The sequence below is a fragment of the Physella acuta genome, unplaced genomic scaffold, assembly GCF_028476545.2.
Source record: "Physella acuta isolate Inbredline_101_S28 unplaced genomic scaffold, ASM2847654v3 ptg000624l, whole genome shotgun sequence".
Taxonomy (NCBI): domain Eukaryota; kingdom Metazoa; phylum Mollusca; class Gastropoda; family Physidae; genus Physella; species Physella acuta.
Genome location: NW_026732143.1, coordinates 133,744 through 161,361, shown reverse-complemented (window position 1 = coordinate 161,361; position 27,618 = coordinate 133,744). Strand labels below are relative to the sequence as shown.

The window sequence follows — 27,618 nt, the reverse complement described above, 5'->3', positions numbered from 1 at the left end:
TCTCGATTGTCACGAGAACCTGTTTCTATGTAACTAATGAAATTGATATTCATTATAACTTTTAAATATTTTTATTTATTAGGATATAATAATAAAAATAAACGATATTTTTGCCAAAAAAATTATTTTTTAAATAAAAATAAAATTGCATAAAATTTGACGTGACGTCATTTTCACAACAAACATGGCGACTTACATTTGTTTAGTTGTTGACTAATATAATCAGTGTGTTGTTTACATCCCCAACACTCAACTTTCCCATTTATTGCTAGGTCTTAACGAAAATTTCAAGACATAAATAATAAGAATATTTTTAGCCTCTAGATCTCTATATTCTATGTCTATTTAAAAGGTATGATGTCTTCTGAACAAAGAGAGATCGAAAAAAGTCAACACCGCAGTGCGATGTCCGCCGTGAAACCTGCCACCGTAACGTCCTCCACAGATGGTAGTACTGACCCCTCTAGTTTAGAAGCAGAGAGTGTTAAAGTTTTAGAAAAACAGGCACAGAAAAGAATATTCAAGATAATAGTAATTGGAGATTCAAACGTTGGAAAAACATGCTTAACCTATAGATTCTGTAGTGGTAAATTTCCGGATAAAACAGAAGCTACAATTGGGGTTGATTTTCGAGAGAAACAACTTGATGTTGATGGTGAAAACATTAAGGTGCATTTTGTTACTTTCTTATTTAACTCCCATATCAATAATATTATGTTGGATTAAATGAAAAATCACACTAAATTAAACATTCATCATTTCTTGCGGAACATTGAGCCTAAGGCATGTCTATGTATGTTACATTGAATACATTCCTTTCAAACATTCCTTGCATTTTAGTTTATCCAAGTTCTTCACCTATTCGCTCCTTTTTGTACCTACTCCGTTGATATTATTAAAGTTCTATTGAAACCAACTTTTAAATTTAGCCTTCATTCTCCAAACCAAATTTTTAAATGGGTTTCTGGCATATTTAGCCAGTCTATTTGATGACCAAAAAAGCGTGATGTGCTTTTGTGGATGAACCCCCAAAATGTGTTGATCGGTTAATTCGTAAATAATGTATTGGGTATCAGTACAAGGAGAACTAGAAAATATCTTAATTTAAAATATGGTGTGAAAGGCTACCCATGGGTGTGTTTTCAAAGCTGGACACATTTTGGGGGTTCATCCATAAATGACATTACTCTTTTTTGGTGACTTTTACCCCCCCCCCCCCCCCCCCCCCCCCCCACCTTTCCCCTCTGTTACCCATCTCTGATGGGTACCTAACTCACGTTAGGGAAAGTAAAGGCGGCTGGGCAGAGTGCTGAACACATCCCTTTATATGCTGAGGTCAAGAAACATATGAACTCCAATTCATCTGCTCAATGGATCGTTATGTCTAAAGAGGAATTTTTACTTTTTTACTTAAATTATAATTCACATTTAAAGGGTACTGATGGCTAGTAGTCTCCTAAACCTTTAAACACTAATGAGATTTTAGTAAGATCAGCAGTTTTCACTCAACCAAGTAAGGATTTCTCCCCTTGGACAAAATTAAAACTAAGCAACAACCCCAGTTGGGGGGGGGGGGAGGGTAAAGTTAAACTTTAACATAAAAGTGAGCCTAATTAACTGATGTTTAAAGTAAAAAAATAGAAATACCCAAAATGTATACTAGACTAAATTACTAAGGTTTCAAGAGATCTTGCACATACTATATTTCACAAACAGGGGGGGGGGAGTTGTGTTTTATCCTTTTGTTTTATTGTGTTGTGTGGGGTGATATTATACTGCTAATTTATAACATTTCCTTTGATTTTCCTTATTCGTATAGTTTTTGGTCCTTTAAAATTGATGATTAGTTAGACACAACTAGTGTATAGATACACTAGCATACTGATCTTTTAAATTGTTAACACAAAATAATTTTTAACAACTGTTTTAAATTAAAACTATCCACATATACATGATTTTCTAAAAAAAATAATGCAGTTCATTATAATAACACTCAATCACAGTTTTTTGTAGTAATGGAGGGGGCATAACCAAAAATGTTACATAACCACAATAGAAGTTTGATGTCATTAATAGTTCTCCTGACTCAATCATTTTTTTTTTATGTCTGATCTGATGCTGCCAAGATTAAGCAATGGATGCCACATGAGTTTTCACATCCCAGGAGCATCTGTTGTCCCCTGCGTTGAATACAGACTTTCTGCATTGTTCATTGTTAATCTATTGTATATCAGATAATTGTTAATTCTGTATTAATTCATTACTAAGAAACCGCCTAATCCCTAGTTCTGCTCTAGTGTAAAGAATTGTACTGCTTGAAAGCAAGATAATCATGATTGGACCTACACTGTTTCATCAGAATTCATGTTTAAATTGAGTAATTTGTTCTTGAGTTTTGAAATTAAACTGTGTTTAAAATGTTTTGCTAATATTTCCACTTGCAGCTTCAGTTATGGGACACCGCAGGCCAAGAGCGCTTTAGGAAATCTATGGTGCAGCATTACTACCGTAATGTTCACGCAGTCATATTTGTTTATGATATTACTAAGGTATGTTTGTTATGGTGTTACTTTTATTTTGTTTTCATTTCTTCTGTTTTTAAGAAGTCTACTTATAGAAGTTACTATTTAACATACTCATACTTATTAGCAGATATATGCTTAGTACTTAAAATCACAAATAACAATGACATTTGAAATACAATTTAAAAATTGGATTAAAAAAAGGATACAGTTGGTTTTACAAATAAACAAATCAATATAGTCATTTTTTATACATTAAAGTTTTACTGCTAGAAAAAAATAATCAATACTGCTTTGTTATAGTCATAGTAATATATTGATTGTTCTTATGCATAACACCATCAATAAAGCTAGAATGTAGTGATATATTTTTTATACAAAGGATATAATTTTAATGATTTTTTTAAAAATTATTTAGATCAGTTCTTTTGAAAACATGAGCCAGTGGATTGATGAATGCGACCGCCATAACCTGAACAAACACATTCCCCGAATCCTAGTGGGAAATAAATGTGACATGACTGATAGGGTAGCAGTGAACACCAACATGGCACAGAAATTTGCAGACTCGCACAGCATGCCGTTGTTTGAAACATCAGCCAAGGATGATGACAAAGCCAATCACGTGGATGCGATATTTATGACTGTCGCTCACAAATTGAAGAATGCCAAACCTATGATGCCTGTTCATTTTTCAACCTACAGCTCGAGGGATACAGTGCATTTAAGGGAAAGTCCACATCATAGAGGATTGCAGTCTGCTGTTAGTTCGGAGGCGGCGGAGGAACGATCAGAGTGCGCTTGCTAAAATTATACGATTCCTTGTAAACTTAACTTGTTGTGTTATTATATATATATTGTAACTGTTGATTCATTTTCAGGAAGATCAGAGCGATTCAGCAAAATATATAGCTACAATTGAATTTTAAAGTTATTCACTATTTTAAAAAATGTTGCCAAGCTTAATTAATTAATTAGAGATGAGCAATCACAAAACTGTTTTTAGCATTTATTTTATTCCATTAACATAAGACAAAAACATTGTTAAAAACAGCACTCTTTTATTTCAAACTCAAAAACTATCAAATGACATTTTGCCTACGTATGTGTTTTACCAAAGTAATTTTTATGGAAACTTCGTTTAGAAAATTTTTGTCCAATTTTTGTGGTTTCTGTTGGCTAAATTCCTTAATGGTTTGTGGGTATTTTAAGAAAATTAAAAAACTTAAAGTAATTTGGGGTGTTTTCCTTTTACCTCTATCTAGTTTTTTTGCTTTCTAGTATTTCTAGTGTATACTTGGCATTTCATTTATTAATTTTTAATACACATTAATCTTATACTCGTAGTTTGAATATTTCTTTTCTTGTCTTATTTGAAATCCAGAGTTTTATTACTTTTTTTTTAATAGAAATGCAATGTGCCTGGATAGCACAATAACTTAAAATAGCATGTTTTTTTTAATTCTTATTGTTATACCCAATGGAGTTGGACTATATTTTTAGCTAAATTACAACTAATTATTATTGATCAATTCTAACTCTTCTCTTTATTAATTTTTTGTGCAAATGCCATAAAGTCTGTAACTGTTCTAACATTTTGTTGCTTAATACATTTTTTAGCTTAGAAAAAAAGCACAGTTCCATTTCTTGAATTGCTTTGTTTTAATCATAATGTTCAAAAACTTAAATCTAAAAGTTTAAAAGTAGATATGAAACCAGTGATGTGAAGTTGTCATGTTATCTTTGAAAATGTCACCTGTTCGTGAATTATACAATTTTGAAATCTTTAAAGTCACTAGTTAAACTTGCTTATTGTGAATTTTAATAGAATTTTATTTACAATATAAACTTTATTAGATTATCTAGACTATCTCCAAAAAAAACAAGCATTAAAGTGCAATACATTATTTGCAGATATATTTACTCTAAAATAGATTTCAAAAAGTATTTTCATGGACAATAAAAGCATGTTTTATTCTTACATATTTATATGTTTGTAATGATTTTCAATTGTACCGGTCATTCTTTCGGATCAAACGTCTCCCTGTGTCAATCTTTCAACAATAAAAAATATTTGCTTTCATTCCTGATATTGTTCACAGATACGCTTTGATCTTACATTTTCTTACAGTCTGGCACCAAGTCTATTTTGGTATCTCTTGAGTATTTCATGCATATTAAGTTCTTTGTTTTCAAATTTAATATGATGTTCTGCAGACAGAAATTGAGCATTTTTCCTCATAAACGAGTAGCTAATAGGTCCCTTATGATGGTGTTGGTACAGGATTAAGAGATACTAACCCCTTTGTTTTGTTAGCTCCATATTTAAATTTAAGGTTGAAAGAGAGAATATTATCCCACTCTTCCTCCAGACTCACCTGAACCCATTTTTACAATGTTAATGATAGTATAAAGGTCTTGTATATTTTATTTCTAATACAGTATTTTTACAATTTAAATGTACTCTGTTCAACTAAGTCATAAAGAAATATAGTAGCATGGTTAATGAGGTAGCACAGTTATGCCAGATTAGTTGTTTTTAACAGTTTATTAATGGCAACCAGTTGCAGATAATATTTGTTTCAATATTCAATATATTTATTCTATTAATTAACACATTTTTAAGCTAATACAAAGTAATTTCTAAGGTGCACATTGGAAAATTTATCATTGTTGGGGTGTTTTTTATTATTATAAATTTATTAGCATAAATCAATGTTAATAATTTTTTGGGTGTTCTAGACAATGCATACATGTAACACTAATTTTTTTGTACCTTTTTTGTTGAAGAGTTGTGACTTTTAAAAAAAAAAACTACCATTTAAAAAGACAGCTAGCCTAAAGGTCATGAGTTCAGATCTTGGTCCAGACTTGTGAATTAAGGACGTGTCTGAATCCACCCAGCTCTGCTATGTACCTGACTCACGTTAGGGAAAGTAAAAGTGGCTGGGCATAATGCTGACCACACAATCGCTTCATACACTGAGGTCAAGAAACACTAGCTCTATTACATCTGCTCTATGGATATTTCGGTATAAAAGGAAACTTTACCAGTTCTGCATTTTAGAAAAAGTGAAATATTCGGTAATTGTAAATCACTAGTTACATTGTTTCATGACCTTATAAAAAACCTTGTGTAATTATTGGTAATGAACCGAATTTTCTTCATTCCATCATTTACAATAATTGTCTTTACAAATATAACAGTTGATCTTACTTTGCTTTCCTGAAGGAATGTCTTCATCAGTGTTGTATCTAGTCACGTCTATAAAATCTGGTTATGTAGTTTTGTGTATAGTGTCTTGTGAATGTAGTACATCAGTGTTATCTGTCGTATCCTAAGCTTGGTAGCCCCTCCCATTATCGAAAGTCTAAAGTGTCTGATCTTTCCACTCCAGTTGATTGTACATGGTCAGCTACACTTCCTTTTACATATTTGTTCATATTTTGTACCACTTGTTGCCTGAGTTTTTTATTTCTTCTACTGCTGTAGCTGTATATTCTTGTTGTCATGTTAGTTCCTTCTCTTTTTTTCCCCGTCTAGATGTTGTTTACCTCCTGTAACCATGGTAATGTAAATGTTTATTGTATCTTGATCAAATTTTCCTGTCGAGTTGTTTATTTCTCAATGGCACAAGATGATGTTTAATCTACCAGCATTTAGGCAGAGGGGGATTCAGTGTACTATTAAGGTTTCAATATTTTAAATTCTATCTGAGTGTTTTCACTTGTTAGTTCACTATAAGTGTAAGCCCCATCTCACCCTATTTTTTCTTCTAAGAGTAAAAATGGCAAATCCTTACTAATTCTTCATCTGTGTCAGTTTATCTTTAAAAGTGCTTACCATTTGCCTTTGCTCTTTTGTTATCTAAGTTTAATATAAATCTATTAATGAATTATTCCTAAATAAAAAAATTCTTTCACCTCTATTCAATGTGATTCTGTATCATTTTTTCTTTCAGGCATCTTTCCTTCCCTTTTGGGATAAAATAGAAAAAAATACTTAGAAGTATCCAGGCATCTCTTTAGTCACACACACTCCCCCCCCCCCCCCCTAGGAGAAATATGTCCTGAAAGAAATCCTATTCTCTATTCATGTATGTCTCAAAATATTTGTGTCAGATTATGTAAACTTTCAAAGAAATAAAAATCAATCAGTATTAAATAGGTAGTTAATTCTGAAACTGCTTTGATTATAAAAAGGTGAAGTGCTAGCGAACAGTTAAAAATTAACCACCACATCGCTTAAAGTTGTATCATTTTAATTGTTTGGCTAACCAGAGAGATTAAAGTTATCCAATGACTCTTTCAATAATGTCATTTTTTAAAATGATACTTTCTTATTTTGTTATTTATATTCTAAGCTCTGTGATTGTAAATGTTGTGATTGTATTTTATGATGTTTTTGAAAGGTGCAATATGGTTTGATTTTTTTTTTCCAGTATTTTTGTGGTTTCATTTGTGTATTTCCCAAACTTCATTTCTGTAGCTTGTTATTTAAAAAAAAATAATAATAATTTAGAATGTCTTAAGTCTAAGATGTGTTTCTATTTTTAAGTAAGAGTAATAGAATTATGTTCTTTTAGCACCATACTTTTTTCTTCCCTTTTTGAGTCTTGTGGAGTCAAGATTGGGAAAAACTTTTTAACTTGCAATTTGACATTATCTTGACATTTTAATTTCACAATTTGTTTTGTATAAAATGGTTTACATGCTTCTGGTGATGGATAGCTTTAATACTTTGTATGTACTGCATTTGTTCATTTGATGTAATTTAAGCCATTTGTAAATAAAATATTGTATTTGTCTTTGGGTTTTTTTATTTCATTATTTTAAATGTTGTCACTAGAGGATTTTCGCTAGCAAAAATTTAATAATTTAAAGTTTGGAACAAGTTTTTTTTTTTTTTTATTTCTAACTCATCAAATGAGTTTTGAATTTTTTTCAAATATTGGATTTATCCTGAAACTGCCATTTCCTCCTTGAAATAGATGCTTTACCCTACAAATTTAGAGTGATCTTGTTATATTCAGGTATTTTCTAGAAGAAAGTGTCTAAGCTGTTAGTTTTCTTTAACTACATATTTTCTTGAATTGTTTATTTAGCTCAATACCACACAAAAAATATTTTTAATGTCATTTGTAAAAGAAATTTGAGCTTAGAAAAGGCTGCATGAGAAAATTAAGCTGGCTCGTTTGAATCCACAGGCGAGTGTTAATTTGTTTCTGATGAGAACCTTATGATACAGAAAAGGCAATTGCACAACTGATTTATATGTGGAGCCCTTTTTAAAATTTCAGTATTCCCTTAGTAACAGCACAAATTGCCAAATCCACACCTTGGGCTTTTTTATTAATCATCATACAATCTACAAAGTTAAAACACATTTTCAAAAAAAGAAGGAACAAAAAAAAACTGAAATTTAACATTTCTTTTATTGATATTTCAAAAATATAAACCCATCGATTTACAGTTTTCATTAGTCGAGCATGTGGTGTGACTAATGATAAAGGGTATCTCAAAGCAGTAGATACGGCACACAAACATTATCTTTCTGGTTATTCAACAGCAACCTGCTGTCAACTGTTTTAGTTGCTCACCAATAATAATACTCAGTTTTATCATTTCCTATAATACATTACTTTTTAAAAAAAAATTAAATTGAAACTGGTTATTATGAATTATTTTTAAATAATACAATTTGAAACTATGAATAAGAATTAAAATGCATAATGTATTATAAAACAGCTTTTGGAGAAATAAATCTTTCAAAAGCTTGATTGAAATAGTTAAAAAAATATTTTTAAGATTTTACAAAGCTTTATTTTGTAGGGTTTTTTTAATACTTGTATAGTATTGTTTTTATAGTTTATTTTTAAACAAAAGAATGAAAGAAAAAAATAATTATTAAAATTTCACCTAGAAATTCCATTAAATTATTTAAAGAATTCTAGTACATGTTAGTTACTTTTTCTTTAAAAAAATTATTGAAACACCAGTTCTCAAAAGCCAATGTGCAATCAGGGAATAGATTAAATGTGCCAGTTACTCCCCTCCAGCATAAATTCATACAAACATGTCTTAATACAGCACAGTATGATTTTTTTAGCAGACAAGTCAAACAAGCTATTCAAATTACATAACAACCCACAAAGAAAACAAGAAGAAAATCATTATTTTTTCTTTTATTATTTCATAATGCAAATCAATGCATTTTAAGGCAGTCAACATGGTATAACAAAACTACAGTATAAAATTTATAGTTTTAATTACCATATAATGTCCCATTGTCACAGGATTTTGGTAGAAAAAATATCACAGTCTTTGTGATCAAGCTTCCAGTGAACACATCATAAGCAATTTTAATTTATCAATTCAACAGTTCATTGCTCTTGAAACTCGGCTGTTTACATACCTTTCAAAAATAAAATTTTCAGCATAATTACTTAGCATTCACACATTTCATTCAAACAGTTACAAATTGCCCCTTAGGCAAAATGAGTAGTTCAGTGTTATACATTAAAATCAATAATAGTTAACAAATGGATGAATGTAAAAGACAATATTTAGGACATGAGCTCAATGTAAAATAAACTATAAAACAAGAAAACCTGAAGCATAGCTCCATGTTTGTACCAGCATTGGTAGAAACAGACCCTTTTTAAAGTCATCTTTAATATTTACACATTAATAATTCGAGCATATTATTATGCTAAATTATTATTTTATAGAAAAAACAATTATGAATTTACAGATTATAAGAAAGATACAAGTTATCATTACTTGCATATACAATAAACATTTTTTTTTAACATTACAGACCATTATTTTGCAGTTTCTGAACAACTACTGGCACTACTTCTACTTTACTTTGACTAGACTCGGATGATTCTAATTTTTCAACTTCTGGCTGATTGACTGTAGGTGAATCAGTATGGGTTTGCATTAAAGAAGATGGTATGGGGTCTTCAGATATTGTTGGCTCTTGGGCGTGTATTAAAGAATTTATCGACTCGCAAGATAATGAAGGAGCTGGAGTGAAAGATGGGTTAGGTTCAGGGGTTGGTGTACGAGATAATTCGGGAGTTGGGTTTGAATCCATTTCCCAAGGGGACATTGGATCCTCATGGCTAACAGGAATTATTTCACGAACAAATGTTTCAGTTATGGTACTTAATAATGTGGGAGCTAGTGTCCTTTCTTCATTTGAACTGTGTAATGTTGACTCTGCATGTGTACTTGCTTCAGAAACAGTGTTAGGTAAAACAGATTCCAACTCTACTTTTGGCACAACAGTTTCAGTATCTTCAGCTGTTTCCATTTTAACCTCTGTTTTCAGTGGTTCATCCTGGGGAAGATCTGAAGGCTCTGTAGAAGTGTCCATAGGTTCTTCTTTGATGTTTGTTATAGATGCTTCTGCAGGATCAGGATTCTCTTGTGTTGCCTCAAGACCAGCTAGCTGAATGTCCAGTGGGTTATTACTGGGTGTTATCACTGGTGTTGGAGTCTATTAAAAATAGAAAATTAAAATATCTGCCTTGATCTTCAAGATTATTCTTTTATTTATTATTCAGGAATGTGAACAGACAATGAAAATAAAATCAGGGAAATTTTTCAGAAGAGACTTTGGGGCTCTAATCTATTTGCACTTTTTATTAAATTTAATGATAACTGAAAGAGTGAGAGTAAAGTAATAAAATTATAATAAGTTTAGTACTACTGTAATGAATAGTCTTGACTTATTGATAAATTAACATATCCCCTGTCAAGTGATTTCAGCATCCTTCCTAGACTCTTGTATGTATGTCAATAATGAACAAAAATAAGCCTTATAAAAAAATACTTATATTTTAGAAAAAAAGGACATTAGATTTTTTTTAATGAAAATCTTTAACAGTACAAGGGCCTAATATTAACTAATTGATATAGTTTAATTTAGAATAAACCTACTAATTTAATGTGGCATTTTAGAAATAATACTTGAAAAAAATGAGCCAAAAATAAATCATCCTGAAAATAACCATATTACTTATTTTTTTAAGAATAAGCCACTGATGGCATTTAAAAAGTACAGGTATATTTTTTTCCCCAATCAATAATCAAGGGGTTTCTTCAGTTCACACATGCTAGGCCTAAAGCACATGCCATAGCACAAACAATTACTATTTAACAGAGATTGCAGGTGAAGTAGCTTTATTTTCCCAAAACTAAATCTACCAAACTTATGAAGTCACATCCCTGATATTGTAAATCTCCAAAGAACTATTATAAATTACCTCTTGGGCATCCTCATAACACACAGGGTGGTAGGTCTGAAAATAAATAGTTTTAAAATGATATTACTTTAACATGATAAATCACACATAAAATGCAATATTACCTTTCATATTTTTTAAATGTTTATTTTAAGAATATATTTTAATACCTTTCCATCCACTTTAATTGTGTTTTTCAGAATCCATTCTTCTGTGTCTTCATTCCACATTTGATCAAAAGGATCTCCACATGTAGCACATACCTTATAAAAAAAAGATAATTTAAAAACTAAACAATGAGAGAAATATTGACTCCTTTAGGGCTCTTTTTAAAATTAAATTTTAATAAAATGTCCACCACAAGATAAAAAAAGTAAGCATTTTTATTACCATACATAAAAATTTAAGATGCTTATCAATCCATTTTCATTTTTTTTATATTTTAGTAGACCGTACATATTTTCTGATTGCTTATTCTAAATAAAAATGTTTAACACAATAAGAGGGTAGAACAGTTGCAAAAAATCAACAACACTATAAACATGAATATAAAGTCTATAAATAATAAGTAAAATCAAATTCTGAAAAATCTACATACATCTTCTCCCTCAACTCCTGTTGCCACAGGATTTTTAATTACTTCTTTTCCTTCAAGTGCTCTGAGACTAATGGGTGTTGATATTGCTGGCTTATTATCGCTGGGTCTCATCTGCTCAAATATCTCACTTCGTGCTGAGAATTGAAAAAAATGTAGATTTGACAACAGACTAGGCTTGCCTACAAAAAAATTAGCACTACTAAAATAAAAACTTACATTTTTCCTCTGTATCTTCCAGCTCTTCATACTGAATCCAATCCTAATTGTAATTAAAAAACAAAATTAAATTGGAAATATACTATTAAACAACTTTTAAAGCTAAATGTAAAACAACTTTCATGCAGAGTTGAAGTGGTAATTGTATTACTTACAGTAATAGGATAAAACCATTTTCTGTTCTTTGCTACTTTAACCATTTCTTGCTCCATCTTGTTTTGCCTAAAGTGCCAATCCAAGTGCGCACGATATTTTTCATGATCATTCATTGTAAATCTAGCTGCACAAGTATTGCACTGAATGCCTTCATGTAGCTGTTCTATCACACTCTTGTACACCCTATAAATATATTTTTTAAATACAATAACTTAATAAAAACATAAATTTTAACTGTAAATATTATGTTACAGTGTAGTATGTTCAATTCGCTATTTGATCAGAACATACTATTTAAAATCTTTTCTACTAACCGATTTTTCAGTTTTATTTTAGCGTATAAAAATAATATCTAAATAACCAGTACCGTTTTAGTTTTTCTGTAGCAAAATCTGTGAGATCTGGAATAAACTCTTTTTTCTGAAAAACAAAAGACCACATGAACTTTAAGTGAAATCATAAAAAACTCAATAGATCTGTTACTCAACATATTTAAAATATTTAAATCAACTTGACTCATGGAAGGTTTTTAAAGAGTAACTTCAGTTGTCAAAAAAGTTGCAATAAAACCCACATGGAAAATTTTTTTTAAAAGTAGGTGTTCACAAGAAATTGAAAGAAAAGCAAAAAGAAGGATTAGCTTATTAACTAGGTTCTAATGTGAATTTAGCTATGCATTGTTAAAAAGTCTTTAATAGTCATTCAGAAAAAAAATCCTGTATATTTTTGAAGTGTTTAATCAAACTCTATTGAGTTAGACAAGTCTAAGACAAGCATATGTATATAAAAATAACAACAATTATGCATGTAAGCCTACATGAAACTTTTTTAACTCTTTAAGACCGGAATTATTTTCGCGTTTCACCGGAATTATTTTTTTGTTCGCCATTTTTTATCACATACACTTCATCATAAGTATTATAACTTCCAAGATATAATTCTGAACATATTCATGTATTATAAAATATTGTAGGGAAATGAACAAACTACAAGTAGAAATAAAATTTAGATAATAATTTATTACAGTAAGAAAATAATATTGCATTTTAATAGGGGGTGAAAATTTGTTGTCAAAAATTTTCAATGAAAAAAGTCACTTATAAAAAATAAAAAAATATTTTGTGATAAATATTTTCACAAATGAGTGCAAAATCTAAAAAGAATATTCATTTCTCAAAACAAAACAAGTCTTAGAATGAAAATTGATGCAGTACTTTTTTAGTAATGGTCATTTGAAAATAACATAACAATAGCAAATTTTTAAACAAAAAAAAGAAAAAATTGAAATTAAACAGTTTGAAATCATAATAGACACCATATAGAACTATATACACAAATATTCACAGGTTCTCAGTTATTTACAAATCTACTTTAGTGTGCCAAATTTCAAAACAGTGTTTTGGGTGTAAATGTGGATGACCTTCACAGCCCTTGCAAATAAAATTACACCTCTTAATATTTTTAGGTGTACTGCACACAGCACATATTCTGTCTTAGTCAGTGTAAACTACACAGTGTTTGGCCCCTTCTAAACGTTCAAGAGGATTGCCCAGTCTTGGGCGTCCAGGCTTAGCAAAAATCCTAGTAGTAGGGTCGGGCATAAGAAGGGAGGCATTTCGACACAGTTCGTCGACGAGGCGGAATTTGAAACTTTTTAAAGTTTTGTCATGCCTTTTTATGTCAGCAGAAGGTGGCCTTGTCAGACGATGCAGAATGAAAGCATTGACTGTGGTCACTTCAAGGATCCAGTAGAAAATTTTCTTCCACCATTTTCTTGTTTTCCTATTGTGGACACCATAGTAGCCGATCATTTGATCAGCCCGATCACAGCCATTCATATTGAAGTTGTAGTCGTGAATGACTGCAGGCTTTACCGTGTCATTTTTTGTTATAGCATTATCCACTATGGCTTTAGTGGAAGCCATTATGACAGGTTTTTTTGCCTTTTTGTCCTTCCAGGTAACACAAAGGATTTTGTCCTCATGCATCCAGTACCGGCTTTCCATGTGCTGAAGCTTTATAAGTTTCAAGGCTTTTGGAAAGCCTACTCTGTTTATCTGGACAGTACCAGTGTAGTACATTTTCTTGTCCATTAGATGGTCAATCAGTGCTCTGGTGGTGTACCATCTATCAGCAAATATATGGTAGCCTTTACCTAATTGACTCAGAAGAGTGTCAAAAATTTTGATGGCCATTCCACCGTTGAGGTCAGTGTCAGGATCATATGAAGTTTGCGATCCATAATACGTTAAAATGTTTAGGACGTAACCAGTTGCACTGTCAACTAAGCCAAAGCTTTTGATGTGGTATTTTTGTGTGGCTTAGCTGCATTATACTGTTTATATTGCCACCTGCCTTTCCACCCTATTATCATCTCATCAATGGAGACAGACTGGTAGGGAGTAAAACATTCTTGGAGTTTTTCAGTAAGGGAATCCACAAAAGGTTCTATTTTGTTCTTGCCTTCTGCATCAGGCTTTCCAACATGCAGCATAGAAGAATAAAGTGTTTCAAACCTTTCTCTTGGAAACATTTTGTGAAAAAATCCTGTGTACATACTGTCTGTGTTACTAAAATAGTCCCTGATAGTAGGCCTCTTGTCGATGCCCATTACTATTATCACAGCCAAAAATTTGTTCCACTCATAGTGGTTAAAATCAGTCCAAGATGATTTGCTAAATCTCGATCTAGGTAGAGGTGGTGTGTTTTGAATTATTTTCAATGCTGCATATTCATTTATTGATGAAATTAGTTCATCAACAATAGTTGGTGTCAAAATGCTTTGCAAACATTGCAGTGGACTGGACGAGTCATTCAAACCAGCTGCAGCGTTTACACCTGGTTCTACACCATCCTTTGGTATAAATCGAAAAGCATTTTTTGTAGCTGATTTATCTTCAAACTGTTGCTGAACCCACTGATTATCATTAGCATCAATATCAATAGTTTGATTTGCCAAGCGAGGTCGCTTAGTCTTGCTTGGACCTGGTTGGGGACACGCCCCTCTTTTAGCCAAGTCTATTTCACGATGCACATCATAGTCCATTTCTGAATCACTGGAATCAGAACTACTAGAACTAGGTTCAAAGTCACTTCCAGAATCTAATTCTAATTCACTGTCACTGTTTTCAGCTGCAAAAACCATTTTCCTGGCCTGATCTGCAGTAAAACGACGAGGTGGTCGAGACCCCGATGAAGAAGCATTTTCTGCCATGTAAACAAACAATTTTTGCACGACTACTTTTTGAAAAATTAATTTTTGAATGTGAAAACGTCCTCTATCAACAAAGTGATCAATTGAAAACTGAAGTCAAAATGGCCGCTCTAGCTATCCCGTGAATCATTTATTTGATTAAAAACTTGACTTTGGAATAGCAGCGGAATAAATAGAGAAATTACCATCGAACGCTGGGAGCGTCGTTACGGTATGGCAGGCCGGCGGACCGACCGCTGGGAGCGTCGTTACGGTCTTAAAGAGTTAAACAAAATTAATTTGCAGAAAACAATAATTAACTAGAAAAATTAAGCAATGCTTACCTTTGTTGGTTCTTCTGTAGTTGTCTTTTTAGCTGTTTCAGGTTTTGAATGGTCAGTAGAAGATGGAGGGTTTGATGAATCAGACTTAGTTGGGTCTTTGATTAAGCCAACTTTCAAGAGGTTGTCTAGCAAACTATTGATATCAATTGGTGGTTTGGGTGCAGTGACAGAAGAAATGGTAGGTGCCATTGATACAGGATTAGAAAATGAATCTGTTGAGGAGAAGCCAGGCAGACCTGCGGTGGTGAAAAAAATACAATTCAAAGAAATAATCTAACTAGAGCAGGTTTTAAAATACAGATTTTTTTTAAAAAGCTTTAAATTTATTATAACACAAGTTAAATTTGATACATGTTGCATAAGTGCTATAAAAATAACTAGAAAAAGTTTCATTCAATACCTGATAATCCTGGAATAGTTGAATGTGATGGCTGAGACTGTGTATTTAATGCAGGCATTATAGGCAAACCTGGCTTTCCAAATTTCTAAAATGTAACAAATGTATAATTATTATAGGTTGTTCAAGTTATTTTTTATACTTAATAATAAGATAGGCTTTTAAAAATGAAAGATCATAATATAATTGTGCCTACCTGCGGACCAAAACCTGAGCTTTGCATGCCTGTTGCCATCACAGCACCATGATCATCTTCTAGTGGTTTAGGTAATGACTGTAATGCTGGCTGCATCTGGGACTGCATATGAGGTTGAACATTACTTGCTGTCAACTGTGTCAATGCTCTTATACCAGCAGCAAGATCAGGTAGACTCTGCATCCCCACAAACTGATTGTTGATCATACTTGTAGCAACTTCTACAATAAGAGAGAGTAAAAACTGTTAAAATATTTGTAAAGAAAAATGAAGTATCTCATACAGTTACTAAATAAGTATTTTAGTACAAAAAATATATTATTAAATAGCTACTTACGATTTAACAATCCTTGAGCCAGCAAATTAACAGGTTGATTTCTATTAAGCCCTTGCTGATTCATGCCGAATCCCAATAGATTTGGACGTTGAAGTCCCATAAGGGGATTAGATAGCTGTCCTGGCATAGATGGGTTTGACTGTTGCATCATCTGAGAGGGTACTTGTGTAGACATTACAGGTTGGTTAGGTTGTGCTAAATTTTGTGCAGAGGGTTGACCAAATCTAAAAGTATCAGATGTAATTGGCCCTACAGGGCGCATTATGCCTTCTGATGTTTGTAGATTAGCAGGCCTTGATCCATCAGTGATAAGAGGTCCAGCAGGAGGAATGCCTTCTGTGATATGAGCTCTCTGAATATTATCAGCACCAGGTATATTATGAGCTGGCAAAGGACCAAGAGCATTTCCTGGTCCATGTGGGAAGGGTGCACAGGCTAACGGGGTTGAAACTGCATCAGATTGTGGAACTATCTGGTTAGAGGACATCAGCCGTGACTCATCAACATTCTGGGGTAATTCATCAAGGATTTTAACACGAGGCAATGGGCCTGGAATTCTAATAGTATAATGCCTGTTACCCAGATGAATGTCTTTTGGAACATTGTCAAATTTCACTTCAAACCACTTCCCATCTATAATTATTTCATGAGCTGGACCTCCAAATGCAATGTATGTAGGTCTTGAACCTATTCTTATTTTCTCTGCTCTATCAACTGGTATAGTAAATGGCTGTTCATTGATAAAAACAGTCCTAGGTTCTCCATCAAATCGTATTCCATGAGGCTTACCATCAATTATAACATATGGGATTTTGCCATCAAGTTTCAGGTCACAAGACTTGTTATCAATAAGTATACGACGCGGTGGAGCTTGAAAAGCAATATCATGATCAATTCCTGCGATTCTTATTTTCCTAGGTGGTCCACCATAAGGCCCTTTCTCAAGCCTATCTACTAGTATCATCATATCCCTGCCATCAATTTGAAATCCTCGCCTGACACCATCTACCATAACATTTCTTGGTGGGGCATCCATGCGCATTTCATGCTGCTGTCCGTCCAACCAGATGGGTTTAGGAAGACCATGGTAATACAACCTAACACCCCTACCAACTGCATGTACCTCTTTGATTGGCTCTCCAAGCTTATAAACCAACTGATTATCTATTCGTATGCCTCTTTCTTTTAAATCTACAGCAACATCCATAACTTTTCCATAAACACGTAATTTACGAGATGTGCCCATTCGCAATTCAAATGGCTTCCCATCAATAACAAGTTCTTCTGTTCCCTCATGATCAAGCAGACCTCTCATTGCAGACCACCTAGGATCTTCCATTGGATCGGATATTCTTGAATTTGGTAAAGTAGGAGATGCTAAAGGCCTTGGACCATCTGGACCATTAGGTCTTGGTCCTTGAGGTCTCATAACTGGTCCAGGATAGTTTGGTCTTGGACCTCTTAAATCTTGTGGTATTACGTGTCTGGATGGTCCATATGGTCTTGCATTGTGAGATTCATCTGTCTGCACATACGGAACTGGTCCTTGCACTTCATCCGATCTGCCATAAGGTCGAGGGCCTTGAGCCTCTTCTGATAAACCTCTGTAATGACCCTCAATTGGAGGCGTATTACGCCTTCTGTCCCTGAGATCATCATGTCGGGGTTCTCTTAAAGCTGGACCTCTTATGTTAGAAGATACATCATACTCATCAAAAGACCTCCGATCTGCGTTTCTAAAATCTCTATGAGCTTCCTCATCATGAGGCCGTCTACCATCAAAGTCACGTGAATGATCTTTGAACTCATCAAGCTCTCGTCTGGGTCTACCATCAAAATCTCTGAACCTAGAACGAACATCAAAGTCTCTGGGTGACGTTGAGTCTTCTAAATCTATATCTCTTGGTGACCTTCCGTCGTAATCCAAAGGAGGCCCTCTTCTATTAAATTCAGAACCAACTCTGCGATCAGGCCTTGGGCCGGCTCTTGGACGACGAGCATCAAAATCTTCTTTAGGGCTGGTTTCATAGCCCCCTCGATAATTATCTCTTCTATCCCTGTATCTTGGTGAATTATTAGCAGACTCATCAGGCATATCACCTGAAAGTGGTAAACCTGGCAATAGTGGCTTTTTATGATGTGCAACATCATCTCTATATCCTCTTCTATCCAAATCATCAGGATAACTTCTCATTTCTCGTATGCCTCTGAGTCGAGGATCTCGTAAATCAAGACTTTTAAAGGGACGTTCTTCTAGGTTATGGCGCTTTTTCTGGATATCATACACTTGTCCAAGCTGTTTTACAATCTCTTGATGGTCAACATGACTTATGCGCCCCTCTTTAAGTTCTTGTTCAGCACGCTGTAATATCTGCTCTTGATTTTCAATCAAGTCCTGAAACAAGAATATGTTAAAGTCAATAGAAAATGCAGTTATGTTGTGAAAAAATTATATTTTGTTTGATTATTTATGATCCTCATGAGTTATTTTGAACATTTATCAAATTCTGATTTTTTTAGTCAATCTCAATGCATTAGTAATGTTAATTATTTTAATAGTTAATAGCAGCTAAAGGTGATTCTGAGAAATTTTATCTTCCATTTTTAATCTGGTATCTTTATTCCAAGTATATTAGTTTTTAAGAGACAATTTTAATAATGTTTAAGATTTTAAAAAATCTTCCATAACATATGTGTGCGCATAAACCAATAGAAATAACTAAAATTCCCCATAAAATAATGATTTTAAAAAAAAGTATCTTATACCTTGGGAATGGGAGTGCTAAGGTCTACTGGTGGCATTTGCAAAGATCTTTGTCTTGAGGGTAGCATTCTTAAATCAACATCCTGTACTTCAGATGCTATTGACTGCATTTGCGCATCCCGCAAGCGTTTCCTTTCAATGTCTTGAGCAAAATCATCTGGATGGCTTTCTTTAAATTGACTCCATCTACGCTGAGCTGGGCTTTTAAGTGATGATGCAGGAGGTGACAAGAGATTTTGAACCGGCATAGGTGGTGGTGCTAAAACTGGCTTTGGTATCCTCAAGTCTACATCCTCTTCTCCAAATAAATTGCTGTTGAAGAGAAATATGCTTTAAAACTTCCTATAATTAATAATAGCATTTTATCAACAATGACATTGATTTAACCACCTGTTAAGAAATAAAGTAGCCTATAAACTTTAATGTAACATAAAATTTTTTAAATAAATCTAATTATTATGTACCTTATGTCCTTTTCTTCCAGTTTTTTAGAAGCAGCAAGTTTAGGAATTTTGTATGGTCTAATTTCTATTTTGTTATCAGTTTCTGAGTTGGACCGTTTCCTTGAATTTAAGGAGTCACCAGGTTCTGAAAAAACCCCTTCAGTTTCATCTATTTCAGCTTTCTCTAAGCTGTCTTTTTTAGAAATATCAGGTAGAGGCTGTTGAATGCGCATGTCAATATCCTCTGTGCAGCAGGACAAATCAGGGGCTGAGTCTTTAATAAGCTCCTCTGGTGGAATCACCTCACTTTTGAATGAAATTACTTGTGCATCAATTTGTTCATTCATAGTTACAGGATTTTCTTTAGTAGTATCTTCAGGAAGATGTAGATTTTCTTCATCTGTTGTTTTGAGCAAGACACTTTCAGCCCCTTCATCTTTCTTTTGTGGTTGCTCTAAATCCTTGACTGGCTCCATCTTTTCAATACTCGCTTGCAATGCAACTTTAGCTTCATCATTTTGGAATCTTGGTTCGGTTACTAATGCTGATAAATTGTCTTTGCTGTCTGATGTTTGTGGTGAGCAAGAAATTCTTTCCTTTTCACGATCGATAGGGGAGCGGTCTCTACTTGATGAGCCTGATTTTGATGTTCTCAGCATACGTCCAAACTGGTCAGTCTTTCCATCAGAGGAATGGATGACAGGCTCCACTAGTCTAGCCTTTTCCCTGCCTCTAGCTCTGCTAGGCCGAGTGTCTCGAAAGTTTCGCCTATAATCTGGAGGAGATCTTCTATTATAATTTCTCCTTGGGCTGTGACGACTGACATCAGAATCCGCATGCCGTTCTCTGCTATCTCTCTTGTCTCTAGAGCGCTCAGAGTCTTTTGAATCACGGCGATCTTTGCTATCCCTCTTATCTTTGTCTTTGCTGTCTCTTCTATCCCTGTTCTCTCTTTTATCAATGTCTTTACTGTCTCGTCTGTCTTTAACATCCTTTTTATCTTTGTCACTGCTTTCCTTTTTAATATCATCCTTGCTGTCCCCCTTTTCTCTATCTTTCTTTTCTTTGTCAACTTTATCTTTTTTAGCTGGACTTTTATCTTTACTTTGCTCTCTTTTTTTATCTTGTTCGCTTGTTTTATCAGATTTTAAGGGTGAATCTTTAGATTTATCAGCAACAGGTAATTCTTTCTTAGATTTAGGGTCTACCTTTCTATCTTTGGAAGAGTCTCTGGTTTCACGCTGAACAATCTTATGTTCATTAGATTTCAACTTTGTTTCTTTTTTTTCTAAAGGACCCCGAGGATCAACTGCCATTTGAGTCTCATTGACTGGAGGGGAAATTTTCTTTTTATTTTCTGCAGCTACCTTGGCAGCTACCTCTGAAAATGATGTTAACAGAGTGGCTAAATCTAATCTAGGAGATGTAGGTTTTGGTGCATCAACAGGTGCAACCCTCATACCAGAATGCCCACTTGCTACTTTGTTAACATCAACTATTGGTTTCTGTATGACTGGGGGAGTGGTTTCCTTTTCTACTCTCTGCTTCTCAGTTTCAATTCTTTCTTGTTCTTGCTTTTCCATTTGCTTCTTAAGACGAGGATCCCTGTTTATTCTAGGATCTCTATTCAAACGAGGGTCACGGCTGCCAGACTGTCCAGAAGTTGTTGAATTGCCAACTGGTGGGAGCTTAATAACTGGTGGAGGTTCACGATTAATTATCTTCTTGCTTGGCTTCAATAAAGATTTTTCATCTAGATGCAAAAAGCCTGACTTTAATATAGCTTTTTCTTCTAACTGCAAGATAGAAAAAAAATGTCATGAAATACTTGAAGGTATCACACTGCTTAACTAGGTTTAACAAGCAATGGGGTTTTGGAAAAAGTATTTACTTGTTTTTTCTGCATTTCCAGTTTGGCTTTGGTTTCAGCCAACTCAAGCTGTAATCGAAGAGTTTGAAGTTCTTCTTTTGCACGCACAAGCTCATCTTTGTATGCATCATCTGAATGAGCAGATTCTGAGTTTACTGGGCTAAACTGTGGACTTCTTTCTTCTTCAACCTTATTTGGCTGTAAATAAAGATGTTTCGTTTTATTTGCGCAAAGCATTTTTAGAATCCGAGAATTAATACTTCTGAACCTGTTCGGATACATTCAAATGATCCAGAAATTCACTTGTTGAACTGTTTTTGAATGTACTGGTTCTTTCTGATTAAAACCTACTTCAATGAAGCTATAGTTTATTGTAATTAGTGAACCATAATCCATTTAAGTACAACAAATTACTTTTTTTCCAATTTTTATCACACCCTCTGTCATAAGAAGTGTTTATCTTAACTTTAGAAAAGTAAATAATTATACAACAGCTGCCGGAATATGTAATCACAGCTTATGAGTGCACTTCAAAATGATTACAAGGTGGATACTCCAATGCAAGTAACATGCAAGTGAAGCAGTTTTTAGTTTGCATTTTTTTTTTAAATTGTATACTACTTTGTTGTGAAATGTACTTGCTATTTAGTATTTACCATCACGAGTACATCTGAAGATAAACTGGTGAGCACAACTTTAAACATAAGATTGTACTCATCTATGCAAAAGAATAAATTTAGTACCTTGAGAAACTTAGGATTCACATGGATAACACCATGCTCAGGTGCCTTAGCTGTAATTGGCCATGCAGGGTCAATTAGTTGAACTTTTCTATCAAGAATGTAGAGGTATTTGTTGGGTATGATATCTACCCATGTCTGCCTTAGTTTATACATGGATTGCCTTGTCTTCTCATCAACCTATGTCCAGAAAGCAAACACTTAAAGATCATAATCTATTTACTGAATTTTTTTCTTTACATTTGTGTGATTGATAGTTAAATACAGCAAATTTATGTTTAGCAACTTTTCTTGACCTCTCAGCATTGTTAATAAAACCAGGTAATTATTGGTTGTGCATTAATACAATTTCAATTTTTTTTTAAAGTACATGTAATGCCTCACAAGCTCATAGTGGGAGCAGAGAAACATTTTATATTTGGATGCTTGTTTACCAACTTTGTGCTTATCTTTGAAGGTCTATTAATTATTTTTCTTCTCTGAATTGAAGACTACTCCCAGCGTATATACTTGTATACAAAGTTATGTTTTATTCAGCCTAAAATTTCCAGTTTGTATGCTAAGCGTTCAAACTTGTGCAACAAGTATCTAAATAATGAATATTTCTTTACAACATTACAAAAGGTTATTTCCAAAGTAGAATTTTCTTTACTGTGTAAATGGAAATATGTAGTTCACTGAAGTATATGGATAATAAAAGTAATTATTTTTCTAAAAGCATTGAAATTCATGAGTATTATATTAATGGTAGCTTTATCAATTCTGGTAATTCCATTTTAAAGTGAGCGCTGCTAACATATACCAGTGAAACTTGACATTCAGTATTATCATTTGCAATAAACAACATACATACTATACACCATAAATAACAAAGAAAACACTGATAAATTTTATTTTTACAAAATCATTCTATAATAAAGTACAACAATGTAAATTTAATTACATAAGTCATTTTTATAAATGTACCAGACACTTAAAAACAGTGCTGGCAATATTTACATAATGAAATAGTGCATAGATGGTATATATGGTAATAATATAAAGAATAGCTACCAAAATTATGATATTAACTAAGAAAATAAATACACTTGGTTTACGTTAGCAGGCCAACAATCAACACCCTAAGCAATCAATAGCCACTACTGACAACAATAAATGCAAAGGCTAGTGAAACACTCGTCTTTAAATTGTAGTTGCAATTATCTAATTTTTTTAAAAGTATTTGTTCATATTTTAAGGGAAGAAAATTATCTTTAAACTTCAAAATTTAACAATTCAAGGCAAATTTATACAAGTGATCTGACACCGCCACTCAATAATAAGTTGGAGAAAATAACTGAAACTAAGCAATAGCTACCTCTTCAAAAACTCCAAGAAAGATCCGTACTATGCTTTGTGAAAACAGCTCAGGATAAACAGTTGAAGAAAGATTCTTTATTATGGAGTCTATCAAATACATTATTGGTAGCTTTCTTGTAACAGGAACCTGTTAAAATTATAATAAGCATCATACAAAATACAAATTTTCAACATAAAATAAGTTTGCCATCGTCTTCCGATGATAACTTGTCTTGAAATTTTTAAGTTTCACACCCAACAGATGAATAAAAGGGTCTGAAATAAGAAAATATACTTTAAAATAAATATACTTACTCTTACCTTTAACAACAACAAGTGTGTATAAATATAAGATTTATTAACATCTGCTTTAGGCTACTCTTGTGCATACAAATCAGTTGGTACTATACACGGATACAGCAGCACAATCAGAGGCTGTACATCCATATGTTCTTACCATTTGTTAATGTGCTCAAGGTCCTTAATAAGCACATATTTTTTTTTTTTAACAATTCCACAGTTCACCACTGCTTTTTAAGCATACAATGTATCATACGAACTGGACACAATGCCAATGATAATTTTTAATTTGCACATTTAAGATCACAAGCCTTATTGATGACACAAAAGTGTCAACAGCCAATACCATTTATTTAATACCATTTCATGAGATACCACTACCATTGCAGAACTGCAATTGATTATAATTACATCAGACATCACAACATAAAATTATTGAACAGCAACATGTTACAAAAACATACAATATAACTAAAACACAGTTTTAATTTTTTTAAACATGTATTGTCAGCTAAATTAGCTATGTTCATTACTCCTTAATTGTTCATTCCATCTTACTATGAAGTTGATAAATCTTAAGTTGTTATACATTTTAAGTCTGCTTTGCACAGCAAAATGTGAGAAATGGACTGCAGCAGGATGTAAGCTTCTATCCTTGTCCACCTTCAATAACCTTACACAAACTCTGTGGGTTCTGTTACAATGTGATGAAACCAGATCTTGATCCTCAGGAACAAATGCTTGGAATTCTTGTTACATCACACCAGCTTTTGAAATCTGTTAAAGTCCACTCCCCAAATTTTGCAGTATGCTGCACTTAATAATCTTAATGTAATATTATTAAGCTGCAATTGAATTCAAATATTTGTTTAATATTGCTATTCATTTAAAAGCAATTTTAAAACCCAGCAGCCATAGCTTTAAGTGGACATTGTTTAGAAACAAAACAACTTTAAAAAGAAACAATAACTGGACAACAGACACACAACAATATTAATAAAACTTTCAATAATTATTGAAAAAACCACAGTATTCTGTAATATTTATTTTTATAAAAAATAAACAAAAATTTAACAATTGGGCTGAAATAAATCTTTTGAAAATTAACATTAAAACAATGTAAATAAAGAAAAACTTAACGGATCTGATTTTGATAACTAATAACAAGAACGGAGCATCCAAAAATTAAGTCAACTACTATGTTCATAAAATTTATTCTTTTTTTTTTCAAAACAAAAGAAACTGCACAAAACATTTGTCTATATAGAAATCTAATTTAGATTTAAAGTAACATAAAACCGCAGTAAAAAAGTAAAAGTGGTCAATGTAGAACAGGGGCTACTTTTTAAAGGCTAAAACTGCCTTTTTAAATATAAAGCATTGCATATTTAAGTTGTTAACAGAAACTGATGTTATTTTCTATGCAACTATTTGGGCAGTAAATGATTATCCGATGGTGTCCACTAAACAAAAATTAGAAGTAAATAAAATTCAATTTGGATTTACTGCTATTAGTTACCGCTAATTCATGATTTTAAAAAGTAATATTCTTAGTTAAATTTAAATACATTCACTACCACAACTTATTTTATGGTACTCCACAATACTGAAGCAAGTTAAAGCTGTATCAAACTATCAAGAGCTACTGTAAGAATTTTTTTACCCTTAATTTGTGTAGTACTTGTAGAAATAATCCATAAAAGATGTCTCAATTTTTTGTCAGAATATGAAAGGTATACTATTAATACGGCATCTTGAAAGTTTGTCTCCATGGCTACTAAGCTATGCATAATATCGCTACATCCTTTATAATGGACACTATACTATACAAAACTACAAAATAAAGTTAACTTTTCCCAACTGACATAGATAAGTCTATGTACATTCTGCAAAAACATCTGTAATTTCATTTTCTACTTTAACTATATGGTATGATAGTTGTAAGCTACATTGACAGAATGTTGCATTTAGTGTAAGAACTTGCAAAAACAAATGGGTGTATGACAAACTATTGCATACTTAATGTGAAGTTCTACATTAGGTAACAAACTATCTCAATTAAAGTAAAATCCATGGAAACTTTATCCTAATCTATTCAAATAATGGGTATTTATTTTTCGTAGCTCTCTAATCAAAAAAATAAAATTTTGCAGATAATGTGCAATTTTTCAACTAAGAATGTGTTAATTTTTTTTTTAAACCTAGGTTATTTTAGGCTAACGAGCCTATAACTTATGACAAATCATGTAACGTCAAATGTTCTACACAAAATGAAGCTCAAGGACAAATCTTAAAGGAATGTTGGTTCTTATAAAGAATGTTTGAAAAGACAATGCAAATGGGTTGTGGTAATGAATGCATTACTTGGCCATTATTTTGCCATCGATCTATGTTATAGGTCCTAAATTTGTGTATAAAGATCAAAAAAATATTTAAGCTTAAAAGTATATACCAGAATATATAAGAAAAAGTGCAATGATAATGGAAATTTACTTTTTATGAGGGAACTGCATAATTAATAGTAGACCCTCTGCTTCAAATAGGCCAAGAGTCTATCTATTAGTATTAGAAATTAGCAGGCCTACCAGGTAAAACTCCATTTTAGCGTATTTTATTCTCCGATCTTGTTTACCTCCAGTTGAGCGTATTTTATTATAATAACCGAAACACACCAAAACATTAGGAAAACGCGATTTATTTATTTGTATTGTATTTTTGTTTGAACAAATAAATAAAAAACAAAGAGACTGACTTTGTTTTAGATTTTGATAATTTACTTTTGTCAAAACTTGAGAAAAATCCAAATTTAGAATATTGTATGTGCTATGTTTGTGTGTCAGAATTTTCATGGCAATGGGTGAAGTAAGTAAACGTAACTCACAATTGCAAGTGGGTTAAGTTTCATTATTTTGTATTGTTACAAGTATCTCTCAGGCATGATACTATAAATAAACATTTATGAACTTACAATGACCCCAAAACTGAGGCCAACACTATTTTAAACAGCTATTGCCCAAGCTATGACGTATGCTAATAATTAAAGTCTATGTGAACTCACAGTAAACCCGCGACCGTGTAAGAATTTTTCTCCCGCTGATGATCACACGATATTTAATTGGAACAGTTCTAATGCTTTTTTATGTTTTTTATACTTTTTCTAATTAATAATTAAAAATCACATTCATAAAAAAAATAAGTAGATCTAGATCTAGTGTTTTCTTAACGTTTTTGTGTGTTTAGGTTGTGTTTATTATAAAATACACTCAACTGGAGGTGAACGTTAAGCGGGGAATAAAATACGCTAAAATGGAGTTTTACCGGCCTACCATATGATGTTAAAACTTTAAGTAGATCTCTATACTACAATACATTCGGTTGTATTTGTGCATTTTATTTTTTTATGTTATTTCTAATCGATAATCAGCTCTAACTCGCTATGAAAATTTTAAATAAATGATGAACACAGCTAACTTCAAACCTGACTCAAGACTAGAATCGAGATCTCTAGATTTTAATTTGCTGACATTCATTAAGATAAAATCAGCCCTTATACCAGTGAAACTTAATCTAGGTTACGTAATTTATATTCATTAATCGGCTTAAATATATTAATGTAAAATTACTAATAACAATGCATTACAAATATACAACAAACAAATCTGAACCTTCTTGATCTGCTCTTCAATGACCCTCACGATTTCGCTTGCATATTGTTCGTGATCTTCTGCCAACATAGTGAGCATGCTGATCTGTGGTTTACTATTGAGTTTCAGGTCATCAAGGGATGATCTATAGCTTTCTGCTACTTCTTCAGCCATCGTAGTAATTGTGAATGTTTAAAAGAAATGAAAAAATTGGTATATTTAAACAATTTTTAAGCGCATTTTGTACTATCTAGTCGTCCATGTTGTCAGGAATCTATGCACTCTGGGATAGAAGCACAGGGAGC

At 32.6% G+C, this 27,618-nt stretch overlaps 3 protein-coding genes across 3 annotated transcripts; 1 reads left to right on the top strand and 2 right to left on the bottom strand.

The window, feature by feature from the left end:
• Positions 1-191: 191 nt before the first annotated feature.
• LOC131948126 (putative Ras-related protein Rab-33) lies at positions 192-5,521 on the top strand. The gene is made up of 3 exons (XM_059309644.1): positions 192-669; positions 2,445-2,549; positions 2,941-5,521. Exons 1-3 carry the CDS (start codon positions 355-357, stop codon positions 3,328-3,330), a joined length of 810 nt encoding a protein of 269 aa, XP_059165627.1. The 5' UTR covers positions 192-354; the 3' UTR covers positions 3,331-5,521.
• A 3,174-nt stretch (positions 5,522-8,695) lies between these two features.
• Positions 8,696-27,618, bottom strand: LOC131948122 (uncharacterized). Its single transcript, XM_059309639.1, has 17 exons — positions 27,335-27,618; positions 23,389-23,517; positions 22,035-22,211; positions 21,313-21,489; positions 19,443-21,217; positions 18,981-19,308; positions 16,215-18,609; positions 15,878-16,098; positions 15,685-15,769; positions 15,285-15,520; positions 12,115-12,167; positions 11,747-11,930; positions 11,592-11,634; positions 11,376-11,509; positions 10,948-11,040; positions 10,799-10,834; positions 8,696-10,029 (listed from the first exon to the last, which is right to left on the bottom strand). The coding sequence occupies exons 1-17, from the start codon at positions 27,485-27,487 to the stop codon at positions 9,337-9,339; spliced, it is 6,912 nt and encodes a 2,303-aa protein (XP_059165622.1). The 5' UTR covers positions 27,488-27,618; the 3' UTR covers positions 8,696-9,336.
• Positions 12,918-13,976, bottom strand: LOC131948128 (piggyBac transposable element-derived protein 4-like). The gene has a single exon (XM_059309647.1). It carries the CDS (start codon positions 13,940-13,942, stop codon positions 13,241-13,243), a length of 702 nt encoding a protein of 233 aa, XP_059165630.1. The 5' UTR covers positions 13,943-13,976; the 3' UTR covers positions 12,918-13,240.

Bases quoted from the DNA above. Each gene is read 5' to 3' on its own strand.
- LOC131948126 (XM_059309644.1), top strand. From the start codon at position 355: ATGATGTCTTCTGAACAAAGAGAGATCGAAAAAAGTCAACACCGCAGT. The intron at 670-2,444 runs GTGCATTTTGTT...TTCCACTTGCAG, and splicing joins TTGATGGTGAAAACATTAAG to CTTCAGTTATGGGACACCGC. The intron at 2,550-2,940 runs GTATGTTTGTTA...AAAATTATTTAG, and splicing joins TTGTTTATGATATTACTAAG to ATCAGTTCTTTTGAAAACAT.
- LOC131948128 (XM_059309647.1), bottom strand. From the start codon at position 13,942: ATGGCCATCAAAATTTTTGACACTCTTCTGAGTCAATTAGGTAAAGGC.
- LOC131948122 (XM_059309639.1), bottom strand. From the start codon at position 27,487: ATGGCTGAAGAAGTAGCAGAAAGCTATAGATCATCCCTTGATGACCTG. The intron at 12,168-15,284 runs GTAAGCATTGCT...TTTGTTTTTCAG, and splicing joins CTACAGAAGAACCAACAAAG to AAAAAAGAGTTTATTCCAGA. The intron at 10,835-10,947 runs GTATTAAAATAT...ATTTATTTTCAG, and splicing joins CAATTAAAGTGGATGGAAAG to ACCTACCACCCTGTGTGTTA.